At 41.2% G+C, this 27451-nt stretch overlaps 1 protein-coding gene across 13 annotated transcripts in view; it reads left to right on the top strand.

The window, feature by feature from the left end:
• The window catches only part of RHBDD1 (rhomboid domain containing 1), a 137940-nt gene that overhangs the window by 23294 nt on the left and 87195 nt on the right, over window positions 1–27451 (top strand). For 12 of the 13 annotated variants that reach the window (XR_005783237.1, XM_040450847.1, XM_040450851.1 and 9 more), the window contains 2 exons: window positions 4622–5129; window positions 6204–6336. Coding sequence is in view for 12 of the 13 variants with exons in the window: in XM_040450847.1 (XP_040306781.1) it covers window positions 4697–5129; window positions 6204–6336 (566 nt within the window). In the remaining variant the exon portion in view is untranslated. Of the gene's footprint in view, window positions 1–740; window positions 923–4621; window positions 5130–6203; window positions 6337–27451 lie in introns of those variants that run through there. The other variant, XM_040450845.1, reaches the window with a different exon arrangement.

Genomic DNA, 27451 nt, shown 5'->3' with positions numbered 1-27451 from the left:
GAAGAGACCAGAGAGGTAGGCGGGGTCCTGTTTGTCACAGCACCGCGTGGTTGTGGTTAGGCGTTTGGACTTTATTCTGACTTTCATGAGAAGCCATTGCGGGGGAATCCAACTTCGGTTTTATAGGGATTACTGTGGGTGGTGGTGGAAAACAGTTGGTGGGTATGAGGATAAGCGGAGAACCCAGTTAGGGAGTTTGTTGTAATCCAGGCAAGGTATGATTGTGGCTTAGATCGGACTAGGGCTCAAGAGCTAGAAAGAAGTAGATTGACACCCACTGTGGAAGAATCAACTACGTGTGGTGGATGGGATGTGGAGGTCGGGGATTGATGGGAGCGAAGGCGGGTCAAGGATGTTTCCTACATCTCTGACTTGAACAGCTGGGGAGCAGGAAATTCTGTGTCCTGAGATGATGAATATGGAAGCAGAATTAGAAGGGATGATCCAGTGTTCAGCAGGGGGGCAGGTTGACCATGTGGGGAAAGACGGGTTTGAGGTGGGGGGAGTGCAGGGACTAGCCTGCTCTTCCTTGGGCTGTGGTAACTGCTTTATGGTCTGGGTACAAGTTAGAATAAATGAATCACTTCCCCAACCAAACACGCTGAACTGGTTTCCAGCTTATAGACGAGTCGCTGTAACCCATCATGCCTCTGTGGTCTGTTATAGTTCCTCAGTCTGAAGATTTTTATGTATTAGATGAGCAGGAGAAAACAACATTCATTTATGGTCAGTGCTCACTTACTGTGATCTCTTCCCTTTGGTATTCCTAGAACTGTGCCTGCCTGGCCCACAAGGTCAGGTTATAGATTTGATCTTCACATGGACCATGTGGATTTTCTGTTACCATGTTACAGGCTGCATCCCTTACTTCGTAAGGCTGACTCGATAGCTTTATGCGGAAGGAAAGTGGGCCATAGAGTTGGTATGAAATATGCCCATTTATCTTTGCTACATAAAACCCCTGACTTCTAATTCTACCCACACTGGTATTCTAGAGGCCTTTATTTGGAAATGTGGGACTCAAATATATATTCTGCACATCTCACATCGGCTGTGGTTATAATCTGCCTTCGCATTAAGTATACGTTTGTTGCGGGTGTGAACCACACCATTTTAGTCATCCTTTGATTTTCTACAGCCAATATTTTTATTTCTTTCAGCAAATAGAAACGGATTATGTAGAGGCTGAGATTATAAGTGTTGCGTCCTTTGCTGTACCTCTACTGCCTGGCATAGAGACTGGCATGCTTTTGGCACTTGATGTTTATTAAATCAATGAGGGACAGAAGAAATGGCTAAGTAGACATTTTGTGCGAAGGAGGGGTAATTCAGTTTTCAGAAACCAAGAGATCAGACAGGCTGTATTCTTCCTGTAAGATTATGATCCTGAAACGTACTGAAAAATCCAGGCTTCAGAATATAAATTTAGGGAATCAAAATGACAGAAAGGATCTTAGAAACCATGGGAATGGAGTTCCATGAGCATGTGCAAAAGAGCAAGGATAGAGGAAAAGGGAAAAGCAGAGGAAGGGGGATTGGAAGGAGGGGTGGCGGTACAGGAGAGCACAGTGTCCAGGAGGCAGGAGGCGTCACCAGCTGGAGATGGTGGTGAGAAGGGACACGGATGGAAAGGGACCTTTGGATTTGGGCAGAAGTCAAGCAAGTGTAATATGAGCCTGAGTGCACAGTGTGATATGAGATTGGGGAAATTCCATTGTCTTTTTGTTCATATTCCTCATCACTAATGATTCCAGTCAAGGAGTCAAGGGGGGGGGAGTTTTCTTTCTTTTTTTTTTTACATTTTTATTCTTTATTTTTATTTTTCTAATATTCTTTATTTTATTTTTATTTTTTATACTTTTATTAATTTTTTTTTTGACTGAGAGAAAGAGAGCAGGGGAGGGGCAGAGAGAGAAGGGGGGACAGAGGATCCACAGTGGGCCTGGTGCTGACAGCAGAGAGCCTGATGCAGGGCTCGAACTCATGAACCATGAGATCATAACCTGAGTCAAAGTTGGATGCCTAACCAACTGAGCCACCCAGGCGCCCCAAGGGGGAATTTTTCTTAAGCAAAGACATAATTAGTTTTGATTTCCTCCTGTGCACAACCTGGCATCACAGGGCACTCTTTATATTGAGATTGAAGGGTTCGTTTTGTGATTTCTTATAAGCCGATTACTTAATGTTTAAGGCTGTATTTTTCCATTGCTCCTTTTATAGGTATTGAGGTTTGATATTAAAATTATTTAGGGAAAGTTGCAAAAAAAAGTCACAGTAGTTGGAGATTTGAAAGTCGACTTGAATGTCAATGTGAAAAATATAGACTGTTTCTCTAAAATAACCCAGGAGCTGATCTTCAGTTGAAATTTTATTAAGTTCTGTAGTTCATGAGAATGGTATTGAACTATGTTAATAAGCCCATAGCAATAAAGAACCTTGGGTTGTGCTAATAATGCGGGTATACACATACACACATGCATGCACACAAGCGTAATTTTTTCTGGGTCATTTCCTAGAATCCATGTGGGAGGAGGATAGGGAGTACATTTGCACCTTATTAAGATGCTACAGTAATTGGGGCGCCTGGGTGGCGCAGTCGGTTAAGCGTCCGACCTCAGCCCGGTCACCATCTCGCGGTCCGTGAGTTCGAGCCCCGCGTCAGGCTCTGGGCTGATGGCTCAGAGCCTGGAGCCTGTTTCCGATTCTGTGTCTCCCTCTCTCTCTGCCCCTCCCCAGTTCATGCTCTGTCTCTCTCTGTCCCAAAAATAAATAAACGTTGAAAAAAAAAATTTTTTTTTAAAAAAATGTGTCTACTGTGTATTCGACATCTGCTGCTTTCCAGAGGTATTACAGTAATCCTGGGAGGGAGGTATTATCATTCCTAATTTAAAGTGAAGAAAGTAAAGTTCAGAGAGTTTTAAAGTAATTTGCTCTAGGTCACAAAGCTTATAAAGTAGAATTGTACCCGTTTTTAGCCCGAAGCCCATGTACCTTCCAACGTTCTGTCTGAATGAGAATCTTTAGGGTATCAGAGTAAGTCATGTATTTGGTTGGGAGCCCAAGAACCTCCATAGAGTAAAAACCACTAGATGAGAACTTTTGCAGCATCCTGGCCCCAACCTGCCTATTTACCCTTATCTGCAACTGACATTTTTCTTCTTTCTTCCTGTTATGATGGACGAGGCTATTCCCTCCAAGGACTTAAGTTCTTATCTTTTGCGTCTTTAGTCTGTGGCTCTTTCTTTACTAACTTCTTCCCTTAAGCCTAAGCTAGTCCCTCACCAAAGGAAATCCCTTCAGTATTGGTGAGTAATTGCTATGTAACATACCAGTCTAACACTTGGTGAAGTTACAGTATGATTTATTTAGCTCATTGTTCTGTGGGTCAGCAAATTAGGCCGGGCTGTGCTGGATTCATGTCTTGTCTGTGGTCAGCTGCTGGTCAGCTAGACAGCTTTGCTTCAGGGGCATTAGCTGGCTAGTGGTCAGGGCCATAAGGGTGCCTGGAGCTTGTGTCTTCCCTCATCCAGCAGGCTAGCCCAGACTTGGCCACTTGGTTGCTTCAGGGGGGTTCAAGAGAAAGCAGAAGCCTGTCAGTCATCTCGAGGGCTACATTCAGAATTAGTGTCCTTTTGTTTGCGATCTACCAGCCAGAGGAAGTCACAAGGCCAGCCCAGGTTCAGGGGGTGGAGACGTAGTGCTGAACTTGGTGCTCTGTCTTGTTGCTACCTCTGTTTTACTCCATTAAGACCACAGTCCTGTTACCACCTCGAGTTTGGGCTTCCTCTGTCACTGAGCTTAAAATATAGTATGGCAATTGTTGGCTTACTTCTTAGTAGAAGGTGACCTCTTTAAAGACAGTGACCATTTGAATCTAGGATTTGGCACATAGCAAGAAACTTTAAAAAAGCAGAAGTTTTTGTGAAGATAAAGCATCCTAGCAGTTGATAACTGACAATATGGAGTAGGGGATAGTAAATGATTGCATTTTAAAACCTGCCAGTGGAAGTTTAAAAACTTTGGGGCTAAATAAATAAATAAGTAAATAAATAAAAAATAAAAACTTTTGGGCAGACTTTATTGAATATATCAAAATTGAATATTTCTTTAAAAAAATTAAGGTGGTAAAGAATCTTGCTCAGCATTCTGAGTAGAAATCGTTATTAAATATTTACATACTATCTTTTAGGATTTTTTTTATTAGGTTGCAAGTTTATTTATAAGGAAGACAAGTCATATTTTCATGGCATATTTGTCACAGAAAGCATACCCATCCATTAACTGGTCCATTGGGATTTGGGTGAAATGTTCTGTTTTAGAATGTAAGATGAGGGAGGACATCAGCTAGCATCCTGGATGTTGGTCTGGAAGACATTGATAATAAATGTTTCTGTCAGACAGGAGGTGTGAGATATATATGCATATATATATATGTATATATATGTGTATATATATATATATACACACACACATATATGTATATTTATACATATACATATATATATATACATATGTACGTATATGTATATATAACGTAAGCTCATCTTCAAATGAGTATGTCTTATTGGTGCATTAAGTCTTAATTAGTGGATTTTCATGTGCATTTTATTTTATGTTTTAGGTTCAGCTCCCTGTATATCTTCCCAGATGCCTAAAACCTGACCACATTTTCCCATCACTGGGTTGATATCTAACCATGCAGCGGAGATCAAGAGGAATTAATACTGGACTTATTCTGCTCCTTTCTCAAATCTTCCATGTTGGGGTCAACAATATTCCACCTGTCACCCTAGCAACTTTGGCTGTCAACATCTGGTTCTTCTTGAGTCCTCTGAAGCCACTGTTGGGCTCCTGCCTTAGTGTGGAGACGTGTTACCAGCAGAAAGACTGGCAGCGCCTACTGCTTTCTCCTTTTCACCATGCAGACGATTGGCATTTGTATTTCAATATGGCATCCATGCTATGGAAAGGAATCAATCTGGAAAGGAGACTGGGAAGTAAATGGTTTGCCTATGTCATCGTCACATTCTCGCTACTCACCGGGGTGGTGTACCTGTTGTTGGAATTTGCTCTTGCAGAATTTATGAATGAACCTGTCTTCAGAAGGAACTGTGCTGTAGGTTTCTCAGGTAAGGCAGATAGATTTCTAAAGTAGCGTGCATGAAGACAGAGAGGTGTGGCTGTTGCCATTTTATGAAATGTGGGTCCCTATTTGGCGAGGGAACTGAATTCTGAGTGGCTAAAGATTGCCGGGGCTTGGATTTGGGAGAGAAGGATGATTGGAGCACAGGAGGGACATAGATCTTGCTATTAATCTATGTTAATCATTCACTGATTAACTGCCTCATTCACTCTTGGACAATGTGTTTGGACCAGGGTCTGCTCAAAGGTAGTTTTGTTAGGAGATGTAGTTCTAGAAACATGTACTTGCTCCATCATGGTGGGGCCAAGGAGAGACTCGCTGGTGTACCTGTGATAAGGAGTTCTCTCAAACATTGAGTATGCCTCTCAATGACTTCATTAAAATGCACCACACCCTACCATGACATGCGTGCCATGTTTTAACAACTATGATAGTCACTCTATATGTATCTCATAGGACTGAAATTGCCATTGGGGCTTAAAGTAGGTGTTCTAAGAATTAGAATGTGAAGGGGAGGAGGGAAAGAGTCCTGCAACAGAAGGAAATCTAACTCTTTTCTCTACCCTCCCTGCCATCCATCCCCCTTCCCTCTAAGATACATCCTCATGCAACCAGTTGTGGGAGAAGAAAGGAAACATGTCCTGCCCTCAACACATCTTTCCATAGAGGTTCCAGATATACACATTACTGCTATTTTTTTTTATTGAGTTGAAAAATCACATAGCTTAAAATTAACGATTCTGAAGTGAACAATTCAGTGGCATTTAGTACCATTTCAAGTATTTTATTCCCATTTTATGCGTTATATATTTTCTAGCATGCTGAAAGTCACCACGACCTTCTGTGTTAGGAAACATCAGAAGAACAATTGCCTTGAACATTTTGAACGTTGTCTTTCTACCAAAAGCTGGGTTGACTTGTAAAGAATAGAGTGTGTTTCAAAGCAAGAAGTTGGATATAGTCAAATAATCATTTTTACATTCAGTTCATTTTCTTTGTAAATGTTGATTGTCTCCACATTTGGATTGTTGATATTTGTATGCTCTTTATTCTCTTCTAGGAGTTTTGTTTGCTTTGAAAGTTCTTAACAACCATTATTGCCCTGGAGGCTTTGCCAACGTTTTGGGCTTTCCTGTACCCAACAGATTTGCTTGTTGGGCAGAACTTGTGGCTATTCATTTCATCTCGCCAGGGTAAGTGTTTATTCTCAGAATATACAAATGAAGAACCTGATGTTCCATGGAGAAAGAATTACAATAATAATGAGGTAACCAGTGGTTTCTTTACAGCAAAGTTGATTCTTTAAGGGCAGCGTTGAGCTGACTCATTTCACATCAGACATTCCTGAGTTTGAGTCCTGTCCACTATGAGTCCTGTGACTTTTGGTGAACTTGTCCTATCTGAGTTTCAGTTTCCTTGCTCTGGAAGTAAGAATAAGAGAACCTGATATACAGATTGGAAGGATCAACATTAATGTGCATTGATTCTAATAGTAATGCAAAAAGGCACATAGAGACCACATAATTATAAAGATAAAAATCACAAGATGTGTTGGTTCAGTTGGTCCACAAGACGTGTTAAGCCATTTTTCTTGTGAAGTGCCTTGGTAATAGAACTCTTTTTTTTTTTTTTTAATCTTTTTTTTTTTCAACGTTTATTTATTTTGGGGACAGAGAGAGACAGAGCATGAACGGGGGAGGGGCAGAGAGAGAGGGAGACACAGAATCGGAAACAGGCTCCAGGCTCTGAGCCATCAGCCCAGAGCCTGACACGGGGCTCGAACTCCCGGACCGCAAGATCATGACCTGGCTGAAGTTGGACGCTTAACCGACTGCGCCACCCAGGTGCCCCGGTAATAGAACTCTTAAAACAAAACAAAACAAATAGTCCTTACTCACAACTTCTTGGTACTAGAACTCTTTAAACGAAAGACTTTACTCACAACTTTACTCAGTATATAAAATGGATCAACTGTGAATGGTTTAGGGTTGAGAGGAAGCACGGGGCCCCATTCCTTTTGCTGTACCCCCGTGTTGCTGTGGTTGCCTTAGAGGTACCTCCATAGCACCTGAGGGCTCCAAGGAATACAGTTTAAGAACCGCTGATTAAGATGCATCCTTTCCTTTTCAGATGAGGACAAGAAAAGTCAGGAGGTTAAGGTGCTTTTTAAAACAGCTCATGGTAGACACTAGCATAATAAGAGTTAGGACCTCCCGACTCCTGGTCTGGTGATCCTGCCTGGGGTGCTGCGCGTTCCCACTTTGGTTCCTTTCCCTGTTTTTGCTTAGAAAAAGGAGGGTGAGGGGCACCTGGGTGGCTCAGTCAGTTAAGCATCTGACTCTTGGTTTCGGCTCGGGTCTTGAACTCACATTTTGTGAGACAGTGTGGAGCTTGCTTGAGATTCTCTCTCTCTGCCCCTCTCCCACTCCAGCTCTGTCCCTCTCTCTCAAAATACATAAAGAAACTTAAAAAAAAAAAAAAAAGGAAAAAAGAGGGTGAATTGTGTTATTCTCCCACATCTTCTACCAGTTTCACTTCTCTTCATCTATATATGCTATTGGAAGCCCATGGGGTTTTTTTGCTTATTTTTACCATGGGGACCTGGATGCTGTTTGGAGAAGGGGGAAATTCAGGAAGAAGTGAGGAGGAGTTTTTTTTCTCTCCTTTTCGTTTCAGACAGGGGTCTTATTTTGCTTTTGGTTCGTGTGGCCGTGTTGGGTGTTGTACTTTATCTGGGAATTTTCTCTGTGGGCTGTGCGTCAGCCCCGTAACCTGAAGTTCCTTCTTTCATGCTAATTTTCCATCGTGGGCAACCATTGCCAGCTGGTCCGTAAAAGGCAGCGATGTGACCACTGAGCACCATTCATTTGCAACTGTATTGTTACCTCGTGACAGTTCCATGAAGAAAGCCTAACAAAATCTTCAAAGTTTTCTTTGAAAAAGGGCCCAGTAATGTCTGTCCCTTATCTGAACAGCCCGCTCGCTCTATACCTTGTCACTCACAGCTCCCTGACTTGCTTGATGTGACTTGGTCCTCTGTGTGGAGGAGAGACTGTTGTTTGTGACCACAACACCCAACATTCATATTGAAATTACTCCCTCTGATACTTGAACTTTTATTCTATGATGGATCCACTGAATAGCAGTGCCTTTAATATTCTCATGCAACCATTTCTGAAGACTTCTCAATCATCATGCACTTTATTTTTTTTTTAGGGCCCCCCCTCCCTTTCCATGGAAAAGGCATGGTTCCATTTTTAGGTAACATGCTTATTCTGCACGGAGGGACCCAATATTCTGAGCCTGGGAATTAGATGAGATTTTCCTATCTTTGAAGCTGGAAAGAATAAATCTTTTTGGTTTTTAAGATTTGACTACTTTGAATGATAAACTTACTTCTGATGCCCAAGCATCTGCTTATGCCGGTGTCTAAATAAAGACCCAGCTAAACACTGGTCCAGGAAACTAAGAAGCGAGTGCTTCTTTGAGATGGATCTTGGAAGAATGGAAGAAACCAGAGCTCTCTTGGCTCTACATTGTTATTCTCCTAGTGGTTGTCAATTAGAATTTGCACTGGGAAAACACTGTAAATCTTTAGAACAAAGCCTGCTTTATTGTCAGACTTAATGAGCTGCCCTCTGGGGAGAAAAAAAAATCTGCCAAGCAAACATTTGGTGGACCTCTGTGTTTTATGAAAGCCATGGAATTAGTAATTTCCCCCAGTTACAGCGTGTTATGGAGGGAAGCCACTCCAAACACCCAGCCATTAGGCACTGTGAGGGGTTGGGCTTGACCAGCGGATTGAAGTAATAGCACTCGTTTGCTGGTGCCTTTGCTTTTCACAGTACTTGCTTGTACCTTGTTTCCATGACTGCTTTGCCTCACATGGTCTTTTCATTTCCTTGCGTGGCCTGGGACCCTGCTAGGTGACTGTGTTTGAAGAAGTGTCCCTGCTCTGGAGGTGACACAGCAGGGAAGTGTGCAGACTCCTTGAGGAGGTTGCCTCCTTGTAGACTGGGCTCTTGCCCCTTCCCACCTGCCACCCCCTCCACCTTCTGTCAATGGAAGAAAGGGGGTCTGATGCCAAGCGTTACCTCTAACCTCTGCAGTTTCTCATGATGAGCCTGAGGCTGTTTAGTCCAAACACTGAAGCTCCAGAGAAACAAACGTTACCCCTTGTAAGACAGCCACTCAGTGACCGTGCTAGAGGACAGTGGTCATGTGTGAATGACCCGGGCCGACATAACTAGCTGTGCGACCTCAGGTGAATCATGTGGCCTCTCTGAGCCTCATTTTCCTCATCTGTCCATTGGGAATATTACTTGCTTTCTCTGTTTCCTAAGTCTGTTTTAAGCAGTCAGAGAGATAATCTATGCGAAAGTCTTTATAAGTTATAAAAGGATTTAACATTTTTTTTATGACATCAGTCGCTGGAAGGGTGCAATGGCCCTGAAAGGAATCATACTTGAAATCTTTTTCTTCCTAAAGATGAGTAAAAGAAGTCAAACAAAATTTTGTTTGCTTCAATTCCGTCCGTTCCCTACCTCTTGTTCCTACCTGACTTTTCCTACCAGAATGGCAGTTAGCAGTCTAAAAATTCCCATGGGCTCCTCATAAACACAAATTAAGCAGGTCATGACTGCATTTGGACCCTAGGAGATTTTTTAGTACAATATGGCAGTTCTGAAACATTAGCCCCTAGGCTTTGGGTACTGCTTCATTGTTAATGGTTGATGAGAATAATTACTTTGCCTCCACTAAAAACTTCTTGCTTAGATTGAGAGAAAAAAGATGTAATACATTTTTTACTTGTTCCAGTTTAATTGTAAAAAGTTTCAAACGCAAAGTTGCTAACCCATTTGAAAGTAAGTTGCAAACATCAGAGTAACTTCATCCTTAAAAACGTCAACGTGCGTCTCCTAAAAAAATCTGTTCTTTTATATAACCACATTACTATTGTCATATTGAAGAAAATCAACAGTAATTCCCCAATGTTGTCTAATAATTAGTTTATATTCCGATATTCACCAGTTTTCAAGTGTCTTTTGTAATTGCTGTGGTTTTTTTTGGGGGGTGGTTGGGGTGGGTGGAGTGCAGATAAAAGATGACTAGGATATGGTTAAGGCTCACACATTTGTTTATGACATGTCTTTGTTCCTTTTACTCTAAAGATGTCCTTCTACTTTATATTTTTCTAGGACATTGAGAAGTAACTGTCATGGAAAAATTGTGAAAGAGACTAGTGAAGGTTTTGTAGACTGTTTCAAGTTCTAGATTTCTCTGCGTGTTTACTTGTAGGGTTATATAATTGCTTCCTCTAGCCCCTCTGCATTTCTGTGAACTGGAAGTTAGGTGCAAATGTTTTTACATTCAGCTTAAACTGGGCTGTTGGCAAGAATACTTCATAGGCGTGATGCCGTAAGGCTGTGTAATATCTTCTTGCATCATGACAGGAAGGACATAATGCCTGATTGTCCCGCCACTAGGAATTCCAAGTTCAATCGATTAATTAAGGTAGTCTCCATTGTAAGGATACATACGTCTATCCTTTCGCAATTGGAAAGCTAACTGTGAGGTGATAATTGGATATCATGCAGATAACTTGTTAATAACCTTCTACCTTATGGTTTAGTATATGCCAATGAGGACCCTTGTCTGAATTGGCAATTTCAGGGGGAGCTGTAAAGAGTGGTTTTCAAATTCTGTCATTCCTTCTACATTTATTAGGTGGGGTTGACCCCCAGTTAGACCGAAGGCAAGGGATTGAAGATGAGTGTTCTGTCTAGGGCAGATCTTAGTTTTGTGAGTTTGAGCTATTCAGTTTTGTGGGTTCTTTTTAAGAAAAAAAATACAAACTTGGAAACAAAAGTAAAAATTTTAAATGAGAAACCAAAGCACAACAATTTACAAATTTTAAAGAGCTAACAAATACTATAAACATTATAAAACCCATAAAAGTAATATAATATTCTATTAACTCCCTGGCATGCCTCTATAATATTTTCCCCCCAGGTTTGGCTGTGTGCTTTTGATCTCTTGTTCATATGACAGTAATTTGGCAATAGCATTTCTGTAGAGGGAATAGCATGTGCATCAAAATTAATTTTTTATTGAAAGTTGAGGAGAGTTTCTTTACAACTCATGTAGATTTTTGGCACTGTTTTCTGATTCGGAGAAACCTCCATCAAAGTGTTTTTACATATAAGCTGTAAAATTTCAGACCTCTGCCAAGTGTCCCTGTGCAGTGACCAATCTCAAATGTACTTTGAATGATTTGAGTGTCGTCGAGGATCTTTAGTGGCAGGGTGGGAGATTCACGTTTTCCTCAGGGGCACCACTACTTTGTGCCCAGTCAGCAAGAAACCTAAGTATCGATGCTCTTTTAGGATTCACTTCCCTTCATTCATTGGGTTACCAGAACTCTAAGAATCTATTTATTACTTTTCTTTACAGCTTCTGATATGACTTGAAAAGATTTTTGAGAGCTGCAAACCCAGGAATTCTGAATAAAGTTGATTTTGCAGGATTCTTGGAAAGGAAAAGTCGAATGGATGGCACATTTATAATTGCATCCACTGTGCTGCTGAGTAGATTCTTCTGTTTCATGGCTGGTTTTACTCTGTTTTAGTGGGAACTGAATTCCCCCATTTATGGTTTTACACGCTCCGTGATTGGGAGAACTTTCCAGACCCTGGGCACTGACACCAGCATGATGCTGGCTGTCCCAGAGCACTTGAGAGTGCCGTGGGACTTGTGCCTCTCTGCCTCCTGTCACAGTTCAGGTTGAAGATGCAGAGTACAGGGGCACCTGAGTGGCTCCGTCAGTTAAGTGTCCGACTTTGGCTCAGGTCATGATCTCGTGTTTCATGAGTTCAAGCCCCACATCGGGCTTGCTACTGTTAGCCTGTCAGGGAAGAACCCGCTTTGGGTCTTCTGTCTCCCTCTCTGTGCCTCTCTCCCCCACGTGCGCTCTCCCCCAAGTAAAGAAATCTTTAAAAAAGAAAATAGACACAGAGTAGGCATTAGGAGGATTTTCTGAAGCCCTTTGTACACTGCCCTGACTAGCAGGGACTTAACTCTGCCCTGAACTGACCGTCAACCATGTAAATAAATTCCACTGAATCCAAACTGGATGTAACTTCAACTCCACTTCCCTTTAGCCAAATCCCCAAAATGTCTATGGCCACGCTAATGCCACCTGACATGGGGGGATGTGTGACAGCAGAAGTTGGCGTGCGTAGGGGTAGCGATTTTAGCCAATGTGGTTCAGTTTCCCACTTTCACAAGTTTTACAAAAACCTACGAGCCCATGGGTACATTGCTGGGACCTCTGCCATGCTCTGAAGGATCCCTGGCAAGTGAGGGACCTGTTGCTCCATGAGCTTCTTGGCAAATTCACCTGTGGGTTAAGTTCAGTACCACTGGGTTGAAATCAAGGTGTTGGCAGAGCTGTGTGTTCTCTGAAGGCTCTGGAGGGAATCTGTCCCTCACCTCTTTCAGGTTCTGATGGCGCCCAGCATTCCTTGGCTTATGGGCGTGTCACCCAAAAGCCACCAAAATCACGTTGCCTTTTCCTCTTCTACCTGTGTCAAATTTCCCTCTGCCTCCATAAAGACACGGGGATTACATTTAGGAATCATCCTGGCATGGCAGGATCATCACTCCATCTCAAGGTCTTTGACTTAATCACACTTGCAAAGTCCTTGCCATATAGGTAACATTCACTAGTTCCCGAGATTGGGACATGGATGTACTTTGGGGAATCATCATTTGGCCCACCATACCCCAAAGACAGGTAGAAGGGGTGAAAACTCAGACTCCAAATACCGACCACGTGTGCCTGGGCTTTTGCGAGTGCTGCTCTCTTCCCTGTCTTTGGCATGCCCTTTAGTCTTTTCTCCTTGTCAACTCGTGGTTATCATTCAAAACCCAAATCAAATAGTAACCTGTTTCTCTGCTGCCTTCCCTGATTTCTCCAGACAGAGTTAATTATTTCCTTGTTTTTGTTTCAATAGTGTTTATAGATTTCTCTACCTTAAACACTGTCTCCATTAGAGTTTATCCTTTTTTTTGCCCCACTGCTTCTCTAGGGTAGGAGCTTCTTGAGACTAAGGACTCTTTCTTATTCATCTCTGTGTCTTTATCATCTGCCTGACACATAGTGGGCACTAAGTAAATATTTTTGGTTGAATGAACTTAGGTTCATTGTGGATGGACATCATCCCAATCCACGAAGGAACTGAATAGAACAACAAGATGGAGGGAGGTTGAATTCTTTACTTTCTCTCTGCCTGTTTGGCTGAGACTTTGGCCGTCTCTTGCCCTTGGGCTGGGGCTTGTGCCATTGGTGCCCCTGGTCCTCAGGCCTTCAGATTTGGACTGGAATTTACACCATTGGCTTCCCTGCATCTCCAGCCTGCAAGTGGCAGATCATAGGACTCGTTAGCTCCCGAGAGCCAACTCCTTATAATAAATTTATATATAAATTACATGTAAATATAAATACATAAAGTATTTTATCAGATATCTAAATAAATTATATGTCCATCCATCCTATTGGTTCTGTTCTCTGGAGAACCATAATGCAATCACTGAAGAGACCCATAGTTTCTGTGGTTGCTTTAGGTCTGAAATCTTCTGATGGATTCCTTTATGACCTCCGTTAAATATTTCAATTTTACTTCTTCTTTTTTTTTTTTTTTTCATTTATAAGGCAGGCCAATATCTCATTGTTTTAGAACTTGTTATCTCCTTCAGCTGTAAGGAGGGAGTAATGTTGAGCATTAAGTAATGTTGAGTGTCTTAAGTAAAAACAGAATGTTTGTGTCTCTTGTGCCTTTGCTGTTGGGGTTCTCATTAGATATTGACTTGAATCAATATTCTGTTCCTTGCTTCCCTGCCCCTGGCCTCCAGCAACTTCACGGTTTAGTGAAACACATACCACCAACTAACTGAAACAAAACAGAGGCAAAGATTTTAGTTCAATAAAAGCAAAGGAACGAAAAAGGAAGATAATTAACTCTGATTTGAGAAGTTAGGAGACTTCACAGAGGAAGGTGGAGGGTATATATGCCTTGAGTGTTGGGAGATAATAGGTAGACTACTCTTTGCAGTGGGAACAGAAAGAACAAAATCCAGGAAGCATGACACGTTCAGGAATTAGCAAAGAATCTGCCCACAAATACTGGGAGATAAAGCTAGCAGTGTTCCCCCACATGTGCCCTTCAAAACACCAGTTCCTGAGACGTCCCTGCCACAAGGTTCCCTGGTCAGTAAACTCGGCCCATGTGTGTTCTTTTTCCAATCCAGCAGTTACAGGACACGCGAACACTTGAAAGGTTCAGGAAATTACTTCAGAAAGCAAGAAATCAGGGCAACCAATTAGTTTCCCGTTTATTTGATGATGGCACTCTGGTTTATTGCTAGCATGAAGCAGTCTCTACAGAACAAATGTTCTTCAGGGTACTTTTCATGAACACACTGGATGAGGCCCCTCCGTAGAGAGCCTTGGTAGGTTAATGAATTCTGACCTTGCTTCTTAGGTAGAAGACTTTGGTTTCTGAGGAGCAACAGCCATGAACTGACCCCTGATTTTAGATTTGGTGGCAAGAATCTAGTTAAATGTTGACCTACACTAGACAAGAAACTGAAGACTGGAAATCGTGCAATGGCTGAGAGAAAGGAAAAGGAGGGAACAGGTGGAAGAGAGGTTCCTGAGGCCACTTTGGTGGTCCATGGAGCATAATAATAATGACTTTTCTTTAGGGGGACTTCTTACCTGCCAAGCGCCATTGTAACCTCTGTATTATGTCTTGTCTTCTTTACACCTACTTTATGAGGGAGGAATAATTACTTCTCTCACGAGATGAGGAAACTGAGGCATAAAAAATTTGAAGTCCCTTATTAAAGCTAGGCAGATACCAGCTAGTAAATTGGATAGCCAGTATTTAAGCTTCAGCAATCAGATCTGTGAATTCATCCTCTAAACCAGTGGTTCTTATACTTTTTGGTCATAGGACCAATTTAGAATCCTAAAAATTGTTGAGGACCCAAAAAAGCTTTGGTTTTTGTCAATTATATTTATCAGTCTTGATTGTATTGGAAATACGAGGCTCTTTTTAAAAATCAACGTTCATGATAATTAACTTAAAATCATAACCTTACTAGTAATAACTCATTTAAAATAATCATAGTAAGCCTAACCCAATACGTATCCACATAAATAGTATTTTTATGGAAAATAAGTATATTTTCCATACCAAGAAAGGGGCGATGAATGGCAATAAACATTTTTGCAAAACTCACTGATGATCAGCTTATAAGAAAAAAGCATCTGACCCCTGTATTTGCTTCCCCAATTAATCTGTTGAGGCATATCATTTTGGTGAAAAACAATTTGGCCTGACACAGACGTGTCCTTGGAAAGATTAGGAGGGAGCATTTTAATAGCCTTTTCAGATAATTGTGGGTATTCTTCTTTGTACCCACAGTTGGCAAGCAGTACTTTCTTGAAGGTCAGTTCTACTATGGAATCTGAAACCATATCCGTGAACCCTGCCATACTCTGTTATGTGAAGGTCCACTGGCCTGTCTTAAACTTTGAACAGATCTTCTACCCACATATGATTTTTCTAAGATCCTGCATTGGTCATTTGGAAATATTGGCTTGCTGACTATGCAGACCTTGTAAACATTGACGAATTTAATTAGACACTATCAGAATACCCCATTTGTCACTATCACCACTGATTTTACCAGAAGTCTTTCAAGCATTGGGAAGCTTTCATGGTGTCAATCTTGTCAATTTCCAAAAAAAAAAAATTCTGATTTTCACTTGAAAGCTCAAACTTTATCACTGGCAATAAATATCGTCAGCTACTTTTCTTTTCTTTTTTTTTTTTTTTTTTAAGGGCTCATTTTGTTCTTTTTTGAGAAAGTGGGTATCATTTTCCATTTATTTAACCATAGTCTGTCAGATTTTCTTCCAAGTGAATATGACACGAGAGGTTGGTCCATGAAAACAGTGGCTGGTTCTTCACACAACTCACCCAATCACAAGAGCTCTTCTTGGTGACAAGTGTCTTGCTCTGATACACAGTTGAAGCACGTTATACATATTTCCTGTTTTGTCACATAACATGCAAAAAACGTGTGCTAATACTGGTATTTTGAAAATTAAGGATTGTATTCTGTTTTATTTATTAAGAGCATTATGAAATAAAACGTAGCTTTTTTTTTTTTTAACTTTGAATATGTGGCTGTCGAGAATGCAGTGACTGAGGGTGCTGTTGGGGGCCACTGCCTCGATTCATATGATTTGTGCTAAGGTATCAGCAGTTGAACCCACCACTGCTTGTATACCATTAGTGCAAACAGCAGCACAGCAAAAGGGCAAATATGGCTTAGTGCTAGGGGAATAGTTTTGACGTCATGGACTTCTGGAAGGATCTCTGGGACCTCCGTGGCCCATGGAGCACACTTTGAGAACTGCTGCTCTAAGCCCTCATGCTGCCTCTCTAGCTGCTTGAAGGTTTCTGAGCTTGTATGAAAGGAAAGGTGGTGACGTTCTGCTAGACAAGTAGAACCTTTTCAGGGGTGCTTGGTGCAGAGAGAGGGACACAGTGGGGCATGCGAAAACATACATAACTGCTGAAACTGCTAGATAAACAGCTGTCGGCGTGAGCTGTTAAGTCCTTGTCCAAAGGAGAATGGCTCCTTTTCTATCTTACTCCAGAGACTGACTATGAAACCTGCCTGTGTTCCATATGGGCTAGAATCCTTTAGATGGCACAGAATTGTCATGCTACGTTCATCCTCCCGTCTCTTACATGCTAAGTTCTCTCCTCCCGTCTGCTTACATTTTGTGAGACGTTGTTTCTGGCATGTTTGTCTAAAACACAACATAAGGGTTCCTCCTGCCCCCCACAGTCGTACTGAGATAGGGGACACCGAGGAAGAGGACAGCGGTCAGCTTGGCTACATCACATTTGAAGTGCTAGTTGACATGCATGTGAATCTACCTACACAGTAGGCTGTTGGATCTTTGCCTGGGAATTAGGAGCGATGTTGGGGAATAACTGTTCAGAACGTGACCGTCACACCATCTCCTGCCGGACATGTTCTTTTAGAAATTAGCCACTCCACCATCAAGAGGTGGCGTCCAGCTCACCTCCTCCTCAACTGGGTGGATTTGTGACCCACTGTAATCAGTAGATGTCCGCAAAAGTGCCTCACGATTTCGGAGGCAACATGTTTCTTGTCTTGTGAGCAGAAATACTTGGCCCTGGGGTCTGTGTTAGAAGTCCAGCCCCTCCGATTCTGTCATGACATGTGAGCAGACGGCCTTCAGAGACCGCCAGCAATCAACCTAGCCTCGATGTTGTGCAGCAGAGGCTGTCCACCCCTCTGCGCTCTCTGAACTCCTGAGTATGAGTCAAAGAAAATGCTTGCTTTGTGCCACTACCTTGGGGCAGATGTGCCCTGCAGAAGCTGTAATGCCACAGTGAGTTGAATGGAAAGAAGAGGGGGAAAATAGAATGAAAAGCCATGAGGACAAAGGACAGTGCTTGGGGGATGTGGAGATTGGAGTGGAAGCAAAGGGTAGAGGCGTGGGGCAAGTCGGTGCCCAGACGCCGTGGTCCCTGAGTCACAGCGACATCAACCAGCAGTAACGGGGCTTTAAAGCAGGGTTTTCAGCTGTGGGTTCTAACCCTTTAAGAGATCCTGACATCAGCGGTGCCTGGGTAGCTCAGTCGGTTGAGCGGCCGACTTCGGCTCAGGTTATGATCTCGCAGTCTGTGGCTTCGAGCCCCGCATCAGGCTCTGTGCTGACAGCTCGGAGCCTGGAGCCTGTTTCAGATTCTGGGTCTCCCTCTCTCTCTGGCCCTCCCCCGTTTGTGCTCTCTCTCTGTCTTTCAAAAATGAATAAATGTTAAAAAAAAAAAAAAGTGCTTAAAAAAAAGAGATCCTGACATCAATTTAGTTGGTCACAACTGGTATTTAGAAAGAAAAGAAGAAAGTGGGGGGGGGGGGGGGGGGGCAGGGAGAAATAGAAATATTAATTTTGAATACAGTAAGGGTAAGAATTAAGAAATTTCTGTATGTATGTTTTAGCTGTATGTGTATGTGACCTGGGTCAAATCTAAAACGTACGTTTATTGTGGGACACGGCACAAAAATTTTGACAGCTGCTTTCGGGTAGCTACTAGTTACTTAAACTGGAGTGAAATATATATAGGAGCAGTGTCATTTATTGTCCTCAGTGGTAATAAATAGCCAGGGCATTGGTGGCATTGAGAAGAACAGGGTGTGATCACACATTTCTACTAATTTATTGTCTTTCATTAGAACGAGTATTATTCACGAGGCTTGCTAAAGTCTGTGCCGGCTCACAAGACAGCTGTCAGTATATGGAAATATGTGCTAACAGATATAGAGTTCACCTCAACCAAAGATGCTAATAACAGCTATTCAGTCACAAGCAGCATTAGTAACAAAATCCTTTGAAAATTGAAGAAAGGGTTATTTAGAGCAAAGTGGAAAATGAAGTATAAGAGGTAACACCTTTTCCCAAAGGAAAGCATAAGATTCCTTTCTAAACTGTGCAAATGTGGGAGTATTTCCAGCAGCTTAGTGGGAAATAAAACAAAACCCAAATGGATATAGGGTCAGAATATACATTGGGGGTTTGTATAAACAAGCAAGTGACAAAATAAGTAATTCCGGTGATACCCAAATTAATCATGCTTGGGGGAGACAGCTCCTGCAACAAAAATGACCTGATGGATGTACCCAAGGAGGAACTGTCCTTTCTTCAGGGTTGGGGTGGTGTTTGGGCAGATGACCGAGAGGAGAGAGGGCTGCTGTCCGGGATCCATGTTTTTCAAGGGTGGGTTAAGTTGTTTTTCAAGAAGTTATGCCAGTTTCTTCTATCGCTCTTGTCTGCAGTTGAACTGCACTGGGTATCATCATTTAAAACATAAACTCTTTGGGGCGCCTGGGTGGCTCAGTCAGTTGAGTGTCTGACTCTTGGTTTCGGCTCAGGTCATGATCTTACAGTCCGTGGGTTCTTGCCCAGCATCAGGCTCTGTGCTGACAGCACGGAGCCTGCTTGGGATTCTCTCTCTCTCTCTCTCTGTCTCTCTCTCTCTCTCTCTCTGCCTCTCCCCTGCTTGCTCACTCTCAAAATAAATAAATGAACCTAATTAAAAAATTTAAAAAAATAAAACATAACCTTTTTAGTAGGTATGATATGATGCCGAGTTGTTTGGTGCATGTTCGTGTTCGTGTACGTATATGTATATGTGTGCATACACAAATCTGTTTATGCATTGTCCAGGATGAGCATTTTATGAAGTCTTGGTGGTTCTGTTTATAATATATAATCCCATCTTTTGTTTGTATCTACTGGGGCTGTTTTGTTTTTCTAATAAGCTTGGATGACAAATGTTTATAGCACTGATACTCACCTTCTGTTTTATTTCATGGAAACATGGTTTCGGAGCCTGTTAAGGAGATAAGTTTGAATCAACATTCCAGGGCTGTCCTGAGCAAATTCTGTGAAGCAGGGGAGATTTTCCTTCTGCATTCCTTGGATGTCCATTTACACACTTCCTCCTTCCCCTCCTTACAGGCTCCCATAAAGGAAAGTTATATGAATCCTATAAAAGAGTTAGTTAATTTGTCTGCCTCCCAGGAGGGCTTGTAGTTGAGCAGAACTCAAGGTGAGAGCAATACTTAACCAAAGCAATGATTCCCTGGAGTCAGATTTTATGAGAGGAGAATGAGAAATTTTGAGGCAGGGAACTTTCCCTCCACTAGAATTGGAACTCCTTGAGGGAAAGGGGGCGTATGAATCATCTCTCTGGCTCTGGAGGCCAAGCCTGTGGGCAGTGGGGAGACCCTGCCCTGGACCAGCCGGACAAAGTCAACTTCGAGCTGCACAGGAGGTGCGGGGAAAACAGAAAAGACAATTTCATCTGACGACTGACTTTTCTTCAGTTGCTCTTTTCTTAGAGATTTGTATGACAATTTCTTTCAGAAGTTGGTTAAATTACATAAATAATTGAACTGAAAAAAAAAGCAGCAGCTAAATGGAAATGTAACCTAATTTCTCAGTTGCTAATCTTTTGATTATTGCAAATTCGTTGTAGAGAAGTTGAAAATCTCTAAACACATGGTGAAGAAAGCAAATTGCCCATGATCTCCCGCCCGGAGAAAACTAGTCTTGGCATCCCATCACACAGCGCTACCCTCACACGCAAGTAAATTTCCCCCTTCTTCCTTTAACTTGTTGTGAGCGCAGGTCAAAAGCCTCGATTTTTAATGGCTGCATCAGGATTCCTTTTGTGGTTCCTTAAGTTTATTTTCTCATTCACTAATTTTACATACTAATCTTGCTACCTGATCTTTCAAATGACAAGTGAGGATGTCTGTCAGCACCTCATTTGCAAGTCTTGGCTCCCAAGCCTGCATATATCCTTGGAGTCGATTCCCAGAAATATAATCAATGATCTCAGGGTTTGAATTATTTTCATGGCTTTTTATGCATGTTATCAACGTGCTTTCTGTAAGTTGGTCTGGTTGATAGTCCAGTGACAGCCTATGAAAGTGCCCGCTTTGGGGCGCGCGGGTGACTCAGTTAAGTGTCCAACTTCAGCTCAGGGCATGATCTCACAGTTCATGGGTTCAAGCCCCCCGTTGGGCTCTGTGCTGACAGCTCAGAGCCTGGAGCCTGCTTCAGATTCTGTCTGGAACAACAGACACTCTGACTCTCTGCCCCTCCCCTGCTTGTACGCTCTCTCTCTCTCTCTCTCTCTCTCTCACTCTCTCAAAGCTAAATAAATAAACATTAAAAAAAAACAGAAAGAAAAAAACAGAAGGCACCCACTTCCTGGCTAGCCTGAATATTCTCTTCAATTTTTTTTTGAAATTTGATATATAACAAAAATTGTAACTTTGCTGTTATTTGCAATTTTTTAATTAGTGAAATAGGACAACTTGTCATTTCCTTTTCAGTAAGTTGTGTTTTGTTGTGTGTAATTTGTTTGTGTGCTTTACATATTTTCAAGAAGCTGTGTGATATTAAATACCACATGGTTCTTATTATATATATACTAAGAGACCTGAAGAACATAGTACAATTTTATGTTCTATAAATAATGACTAAGATAATGTTTATGGGGAATTTCTTTCTTTCTGAATATTAATGGATAAAGATACACTTTAACTGTAGCTAAGAACAAAAATAAATAATATGATGGATTGCTTGGGGGGAAAGATTGAAGACACGGGTTTTATTTACTTAAGTATTTTAAATAAATTTTATTTTTTAGAATGTCTTTAGATTTGCAGAAAAATTGTGAAGCTATACAAAAAGTTCCCCTATAATCCACACCCATTTTCACCTAATTTCGACATCTTAAAATTAATATGTACATTTCTTATAATTAATGAGCCAGTATTGACAGATTATTAACTAAAGTCCATACTTTATTCGGATTTTCCTAGTTTTTTCCTATTGTCCTTTTGTTGTTGTTGTTGTTGTTGTTGTTCCAGAATCTCTTCCAGGATACCACATAATATTTAGTCTTCATATCTGCTTAGTACCTGTATTGGTTAGCGTGAGCTGCCATAACAAAATGCCATGGACTGTGTCACTTAAACAACAGAAGTTTATTTTCCTACAGTTCTAGAGGCTAGATGTCCAAGATCAAGATGCTAGCATGGCCGGTTTCTGGTGCCGAATCTCTTCCTGGCTTGCGGATGGCTGCCTTTTCACTGTGTTGTAACATGGTGGGGAGGACAAGGGAGGGACTCAAGCTTAATCTCTGGTGTCTCTTCTTCTAAGGGCACTAATGTCAGCACAAACTGACATGAACTCCTCTAAACCAGTTATCTCCCAAACGCTTCATCTCCAAATATTAGCACACTGAGAGTTAGGGCTTCAAACGTATGAATTTGGGTGGGGAAAAATTCAGTCCATAGCAGCTCCTCTTGGCTGTGACAGGTGTTTTTGTTTTTGGGGTTTTTTTTGTCGTTGTTATTGTTGTTTTCTTTTAAATAATCCAGCATTGATTTTACATCTGTGTCCCGCATAGATATATATAATAGGAAACACTTTAGGATTGCGATTCAGAATTTTTCTTCATTATCACAGCATCATTCATAATCCCCTTTAGTTTAGAATATACCCCATGATAGAGATTTATGTTACAGTAGTTTCCCAAATGAATCAACTCAGCCATAATTTTCATGAAGATGATACATCACTTGAGATCAAGAGAAAGGGCTCAGAAGTTTAACATTCTATGTGCATGTTCCTTCTAGTTGCACCTTTCAGCAAATACTTATTGAGTATCTACAACCATGCCTGAGCTACGCTAGACACAAAGATAAACGAGGAAATTGGCATGCATGCATTCATGGAAAAAAACCTAAAGTAATTTATGTCGCATGCTTAGCTCACTGCTTGGCACAGAATAAGCCCTCAGGAAGTGTTAGCTACTGCAGCAATGGCAGCACCAACGAACGCCCTCCTACATATGAAAACATTCTAAAATTGCCGTGCTTTCGCTTTATACAATGTATTGTGCTATTTATTTCACTTTTTTTATATGTAATTTATTGTCAGATTGGTTTCCATACAACACCCAGTGCTCATCCCCACAGGTGCCCTCCTCAATGCCCATCACCCACTTTCCCCTCTCCCCCCCCCCCCCATCCACCCTCAGGTCATTCTCAGTATTTAAGAGTCTCTTATGGTTTGCCTCCTTCCCTCTCTGTGACTTTTTTTCCCCCTCTTCCCCTCCCGCCTGGTCTTCTGTTGAGTTTCTCAGGATCCACATATGAGTGAAAACATACGGTATCTATTTTATTTTATTTTTAATGAAGAGTTATAAATTATTATTCCTAAATGTCTGTGTGTATAAGCATTACCTTCCTTTCATTTGCCCTTGTGTGATTCAGAAACGGTGTTCAGTTAGGCACTAACGTGATTTGAGTAAGTTTTGATTAGGTGTATGACCCATATTGTTTTCCGTAATTGGACAGCCTTTCTATTTTAAAATGTATACGTCATACACAGAGGGGGATGTGAGAAATTTCCATCCCAACCAGAGCGCACCAGCATGGAAGGTGCCTGCTGTCTGTAAATTAGTCAGACCTTGTCTAGGGCCTGCTCTACCCAATTGGCTGGCACAGAATAACAGAGAAGAGCGGTAGGTAGAAATAAGGAAGCAGCTGGTTTTCCGGTTGAACATGGAGTTGTCTGGAATAAGGCTTACTACCCAGGTTGCAACTAATTGGCCACCATGCTGTGATATAATTGTGAGTGTGTGGATGGTGGCATCTACCTAATCTGTGCTTAACTAACTAGGCTTGTTAATGATCCGTGCTGGTGACTTGGTGACAGGCGTAAGACACGGGTTCATGGTATGTCTCAGGTAATGGGGACTGGGGGGTATTGTAAAAAGGAATTTTTTAAAAAGTGGAAAAGTTCTATATCCTTTGTTAAAAGGTGATAGGAATAAGTGCATCTTAACTAAATTGTGTAATGTGCCTTATAGCAAAAGGGTGTTTTTTATTCTGAAAAGTTAATTACCAAATGTAGCAATTCTTTCAACTTGATTTTCTTTTTACTAATATTTTTTTCATTAAAAAAAATAATGAACTCTGTGAAGCACTTTTATTTCCCTTTGGAGTATTTAGAATTCACTTTGACCTGTTTGGAATTTTTTTCAGGAGTCACTATTGGAGATAAATGTTATACAATTAAATATTCACTCTCAACTAATAAGATGATAAATCACATCTCTGGAGAGTTCTGATGTATTTACTTAATTCTTACCCTTTCAGTATAGAAAGGAATGTTTTCAAATTGAAAGTTCTTTATATTTGCTAATTTCTTCCTTCCTCTTCTGCAGTCTTAAGTGATTTTTAGTTAAAGTCATGGGAGTTAAATAGGCAAGAGGACTTTTCCATTTACATTCAGGTTTGGATGAAATTATGCAAGATGAAGACAGTCCGTGCTATGAATTGAAGTCATTTAGTGCATCAATTATTCTGTGATAACCAGCTGAGAACAGGCTGCAGACTCCTTCCATTTTAAAGTTGGCTTCTCATTAGCTTATATGAGAGATAAAATAATTTGATTCTAATTTATCTCTCCTTAAATGGACATTGTTCCCCTCTGAATTCAAGAAGAGAGCATTTTAATTTTGTAGTCATTTATAACACACAGGTCAAATAAATAAGTTTTATTTTTAGCAGTATATGTCTCCTCTGTTATTTATATCACTATAGTTCCTCGATTCCAAAATATACTTTTTTTTTCTACATCTTTGAAGAACCAAATAGGCCACAAACATAATAAAGACACAATCAGAAATCAGTTGAGAAAATAGGGTTATTTTGCAAATGGTGCTTGAAGAATTTTTTAACTACTTGGGAGAAGCTAAAGTTAGAGCTTTACCTCAGTATATGTGAAAACAGATTTCTTATAGGTTTTGTTTAGAATATTTTATAAACATGTAAAACATGTCTAAGGGTATGCGAAGGAAGTTTTTCAGTTCTTGAGTTGGGAGGAAATTTCTTTTTTTTTTTTTTAATTTTTTTTTCAACATTTATTTATTTTTGCGACAGAGAGAGACAGAGCATGAACGGGGGAGGGGCAGAGAGAGAGGGAGACACAGAATTGGAAACAGGCTCCAGGCTCTGAGCCATCAGCCCAGAGCCTGACGCGGGGCTCGAACTCCCGGACCGCGAGATCGTGACCTGGCTGAAGTCGGACACTTAACCGACTGCGCCACCCAGGCGCCCCGGGAGGAAATTTCTAAGGATAAAAGCAATGAATGTAGTAATCTCAAATGAAGCCAAGGCAATAATTTTTTTTCCCCAGATCCAAATATGTCATGTGTCAAAGTAGAAAGCACACAAGACAGAAATTAGGAAAAAAAGAGGGTCAATTTTTTGTGGTAAGTAATACTAACTATAAGAAAAATACAGGCCGGGCGCCTGGGTGGCTCAGTCGGTTAAGTGTCCAACTTCGGCTCCAGGTCATGATCTCATGGCCTGTGGGTTCGAGCCCCACATCGGGCTCTGTGCTGACATCTCAGAGCCTGGAGCCTGCTTCAGATTCTGTGTCTCCCTCTCTCTCTGCCCCTCCCCTGTTCACGCTATGTCTCTCAATAATAAGTAAACGTTAAAAATTTTAAAAAAAAAGGAAAAATATAGGCAAATCGAAAAAAGTCCATCAATAGACAGTTGACAGAAAAAAAATCAATTGGTGGCTAATAAATGTGTAATATGAACATTCATCATTAACCAAATAAAGGGAAATTAAAAATAATAAGCTATTTTACTCATTAAATTAATGAGATTAAAAAATTATCACTGTTGTCAAGGATTTGGTGAATCGGAGTATACATAAACTTCCAGTGGGACTGCGTATTGGTATAAACTTTCTGAAAAGTAATTCGATGATCTGTGTCAAGAGCTGTAAAAAGTTTATACCCTTTAATTAAGTAACTGTTTTTCTAGGAACCTGCCCAAATTATAAATAACCAGAAATACAGAAAAAGATCAACAGAAGTGTGCTTGTTGTCATGAAGTACTGGAAAATTGGGAACCACTTAAGTGTCCAATAGAGTAAATGATGTAATAAATCATGATGCAATAGAATATTATATAGCCATTAAAATGGTATGTTCAGAAGTTATTTTAATGGAGTTAAATATTGGAAATATGACCATTAAATTTGAAAATCTTAAGATGAGGGTAGAAAGTAGAATGTAACATATTATATATAATGTGATTTCAATTTTTTCCCCAAAGAAGAGTCAGAAAAAGGACTAGGAAAAAATCCAAAAATAGTATTAATGGTTAACTCAAGGTTATGGAGTTGTTTATCATTTTTTCCTTTATCTCTCTTTTTTTTTTTTTTTTTTTTTTTTTTGCCAAATTCTCTACAGTGAACGTGCATTACTTACAGTACAAAAAATGTGTTGGTAAAATATAAATATATAGTAGCATATTTTCACGAGTATCTTCATACTGTCATCAATCTTAACTTGCTTGTCTCCTTTAAAGGCCCAGAGGGCAGGGATATCATCAGTCTGTCCTCGGTGTCTGAGACAGTGCCTGGCACATCACAGTTACTCGATAAATGTGTGTTTGTGGAGTAAAGTCAGAGTAGGGGGTTGCTGGCCCAATTAAAGATAAAAGGCAAAGTGTAAATAGCCGAGTTATTGACCCAAGTCCAGAAGTATAGAGTGAGCAGTAAAGAAAAGTCAGATTCAGAATCTTTGAGTACAGAGCTGGAAAGCAAAGTCAGGGACTCAAACTGGAAAAGGGAAAACTGAGGCTTCAGAAGACTGAAAAGGCATCTCAACACCCAGGCGAGAATGGGTGAAGCGCCCCGCCTCATCCCACACGGGACCTGCATGCGGTAGAGAGGGTTGTACACGAGGCTACAAGGGCACCTTCAGTGGCTAAAATGAACAAAGCAGGAGACTGTAGATGCTGGCGAGGATGTGGAGAAACGGGAACCCTTTTGCACTGCTGGTGGGAATGCAAACTGACGCAGCCACTCTGGAAAACAGTGTGGAGGTTCTCAAAAAATTAAAAATAGATCTACCCTATGACCCAGCAGTATCACTGCTAGGAATCTACCCAAGGGATACAGGAGTGCTGATGCATAGGGGTTAAGTGTACCCCAATGTTTATAGCAGCACTTTCTTTTTTTTTTTTTTTTTCAACGTTTATTTATTTTTGGGACAGAGAGAGACAGAGCATGAACGGGGGAGGAGCAGAGAGAGAGGGAGACACAGAATCGAAACAGGCTTCAGGCTCTGAGCCATCAGCCCAGAGCCTGACACAGGGCTCGAACTCACGGACCGCGAGATCGTGACCTGGCTGAAGTCAGACGCTTAACCGACTGCGCCACCCAGGCGCACCAGCAGCACTTTCAATAATAGTCAAATTATGGAAAGAGCCTAAATGTGCCATAAACTGACAAGTGGATAAAGAAGATGTGGTTTATATATACGATGGAATACTACTTGGCGGTGAGAAAGAATGAAATGTGGCCATTTGCAGCAATGTGCATGAAACTGGAGGGATTATGGTGAGTGAAATAAGTCAGTCAGAGAAAGACAGATACCATATGTTTTCACGCATATGTAGATCTTGAGAAAGTTAGCAGAAGGCCATGGGGGAGGGGAAGGGGGAAAAAAGTTACAGAGAGGGAGGGAGGCAAACCATAAGAAACTCTTGAATACTGAGAACAAACTGAGGGTTGATGGGGGGGGG

The sequence above is a fragment of the Herpailurus yagouaroundi genome, unplaced genomic scaffold (assembly GCF_014898765.1).
Source record: "Herpailurus yagouaroundi ecotype Mexico unplaced genomic scaffold, PumYag 202, whole genome shotgun sequence".
Lineage (NCBI taxonomy): Eukaryota > Metazoa > Chordata > Mammalia > Carnivora > Felidae > Herpailurus > Herpailurus yagouaroundi.
The sequence above is the reverse complement of the archived record's forward strand: the minus strand, read 5'-3'. Positions and strand labels throughout refer to the sequence as shown.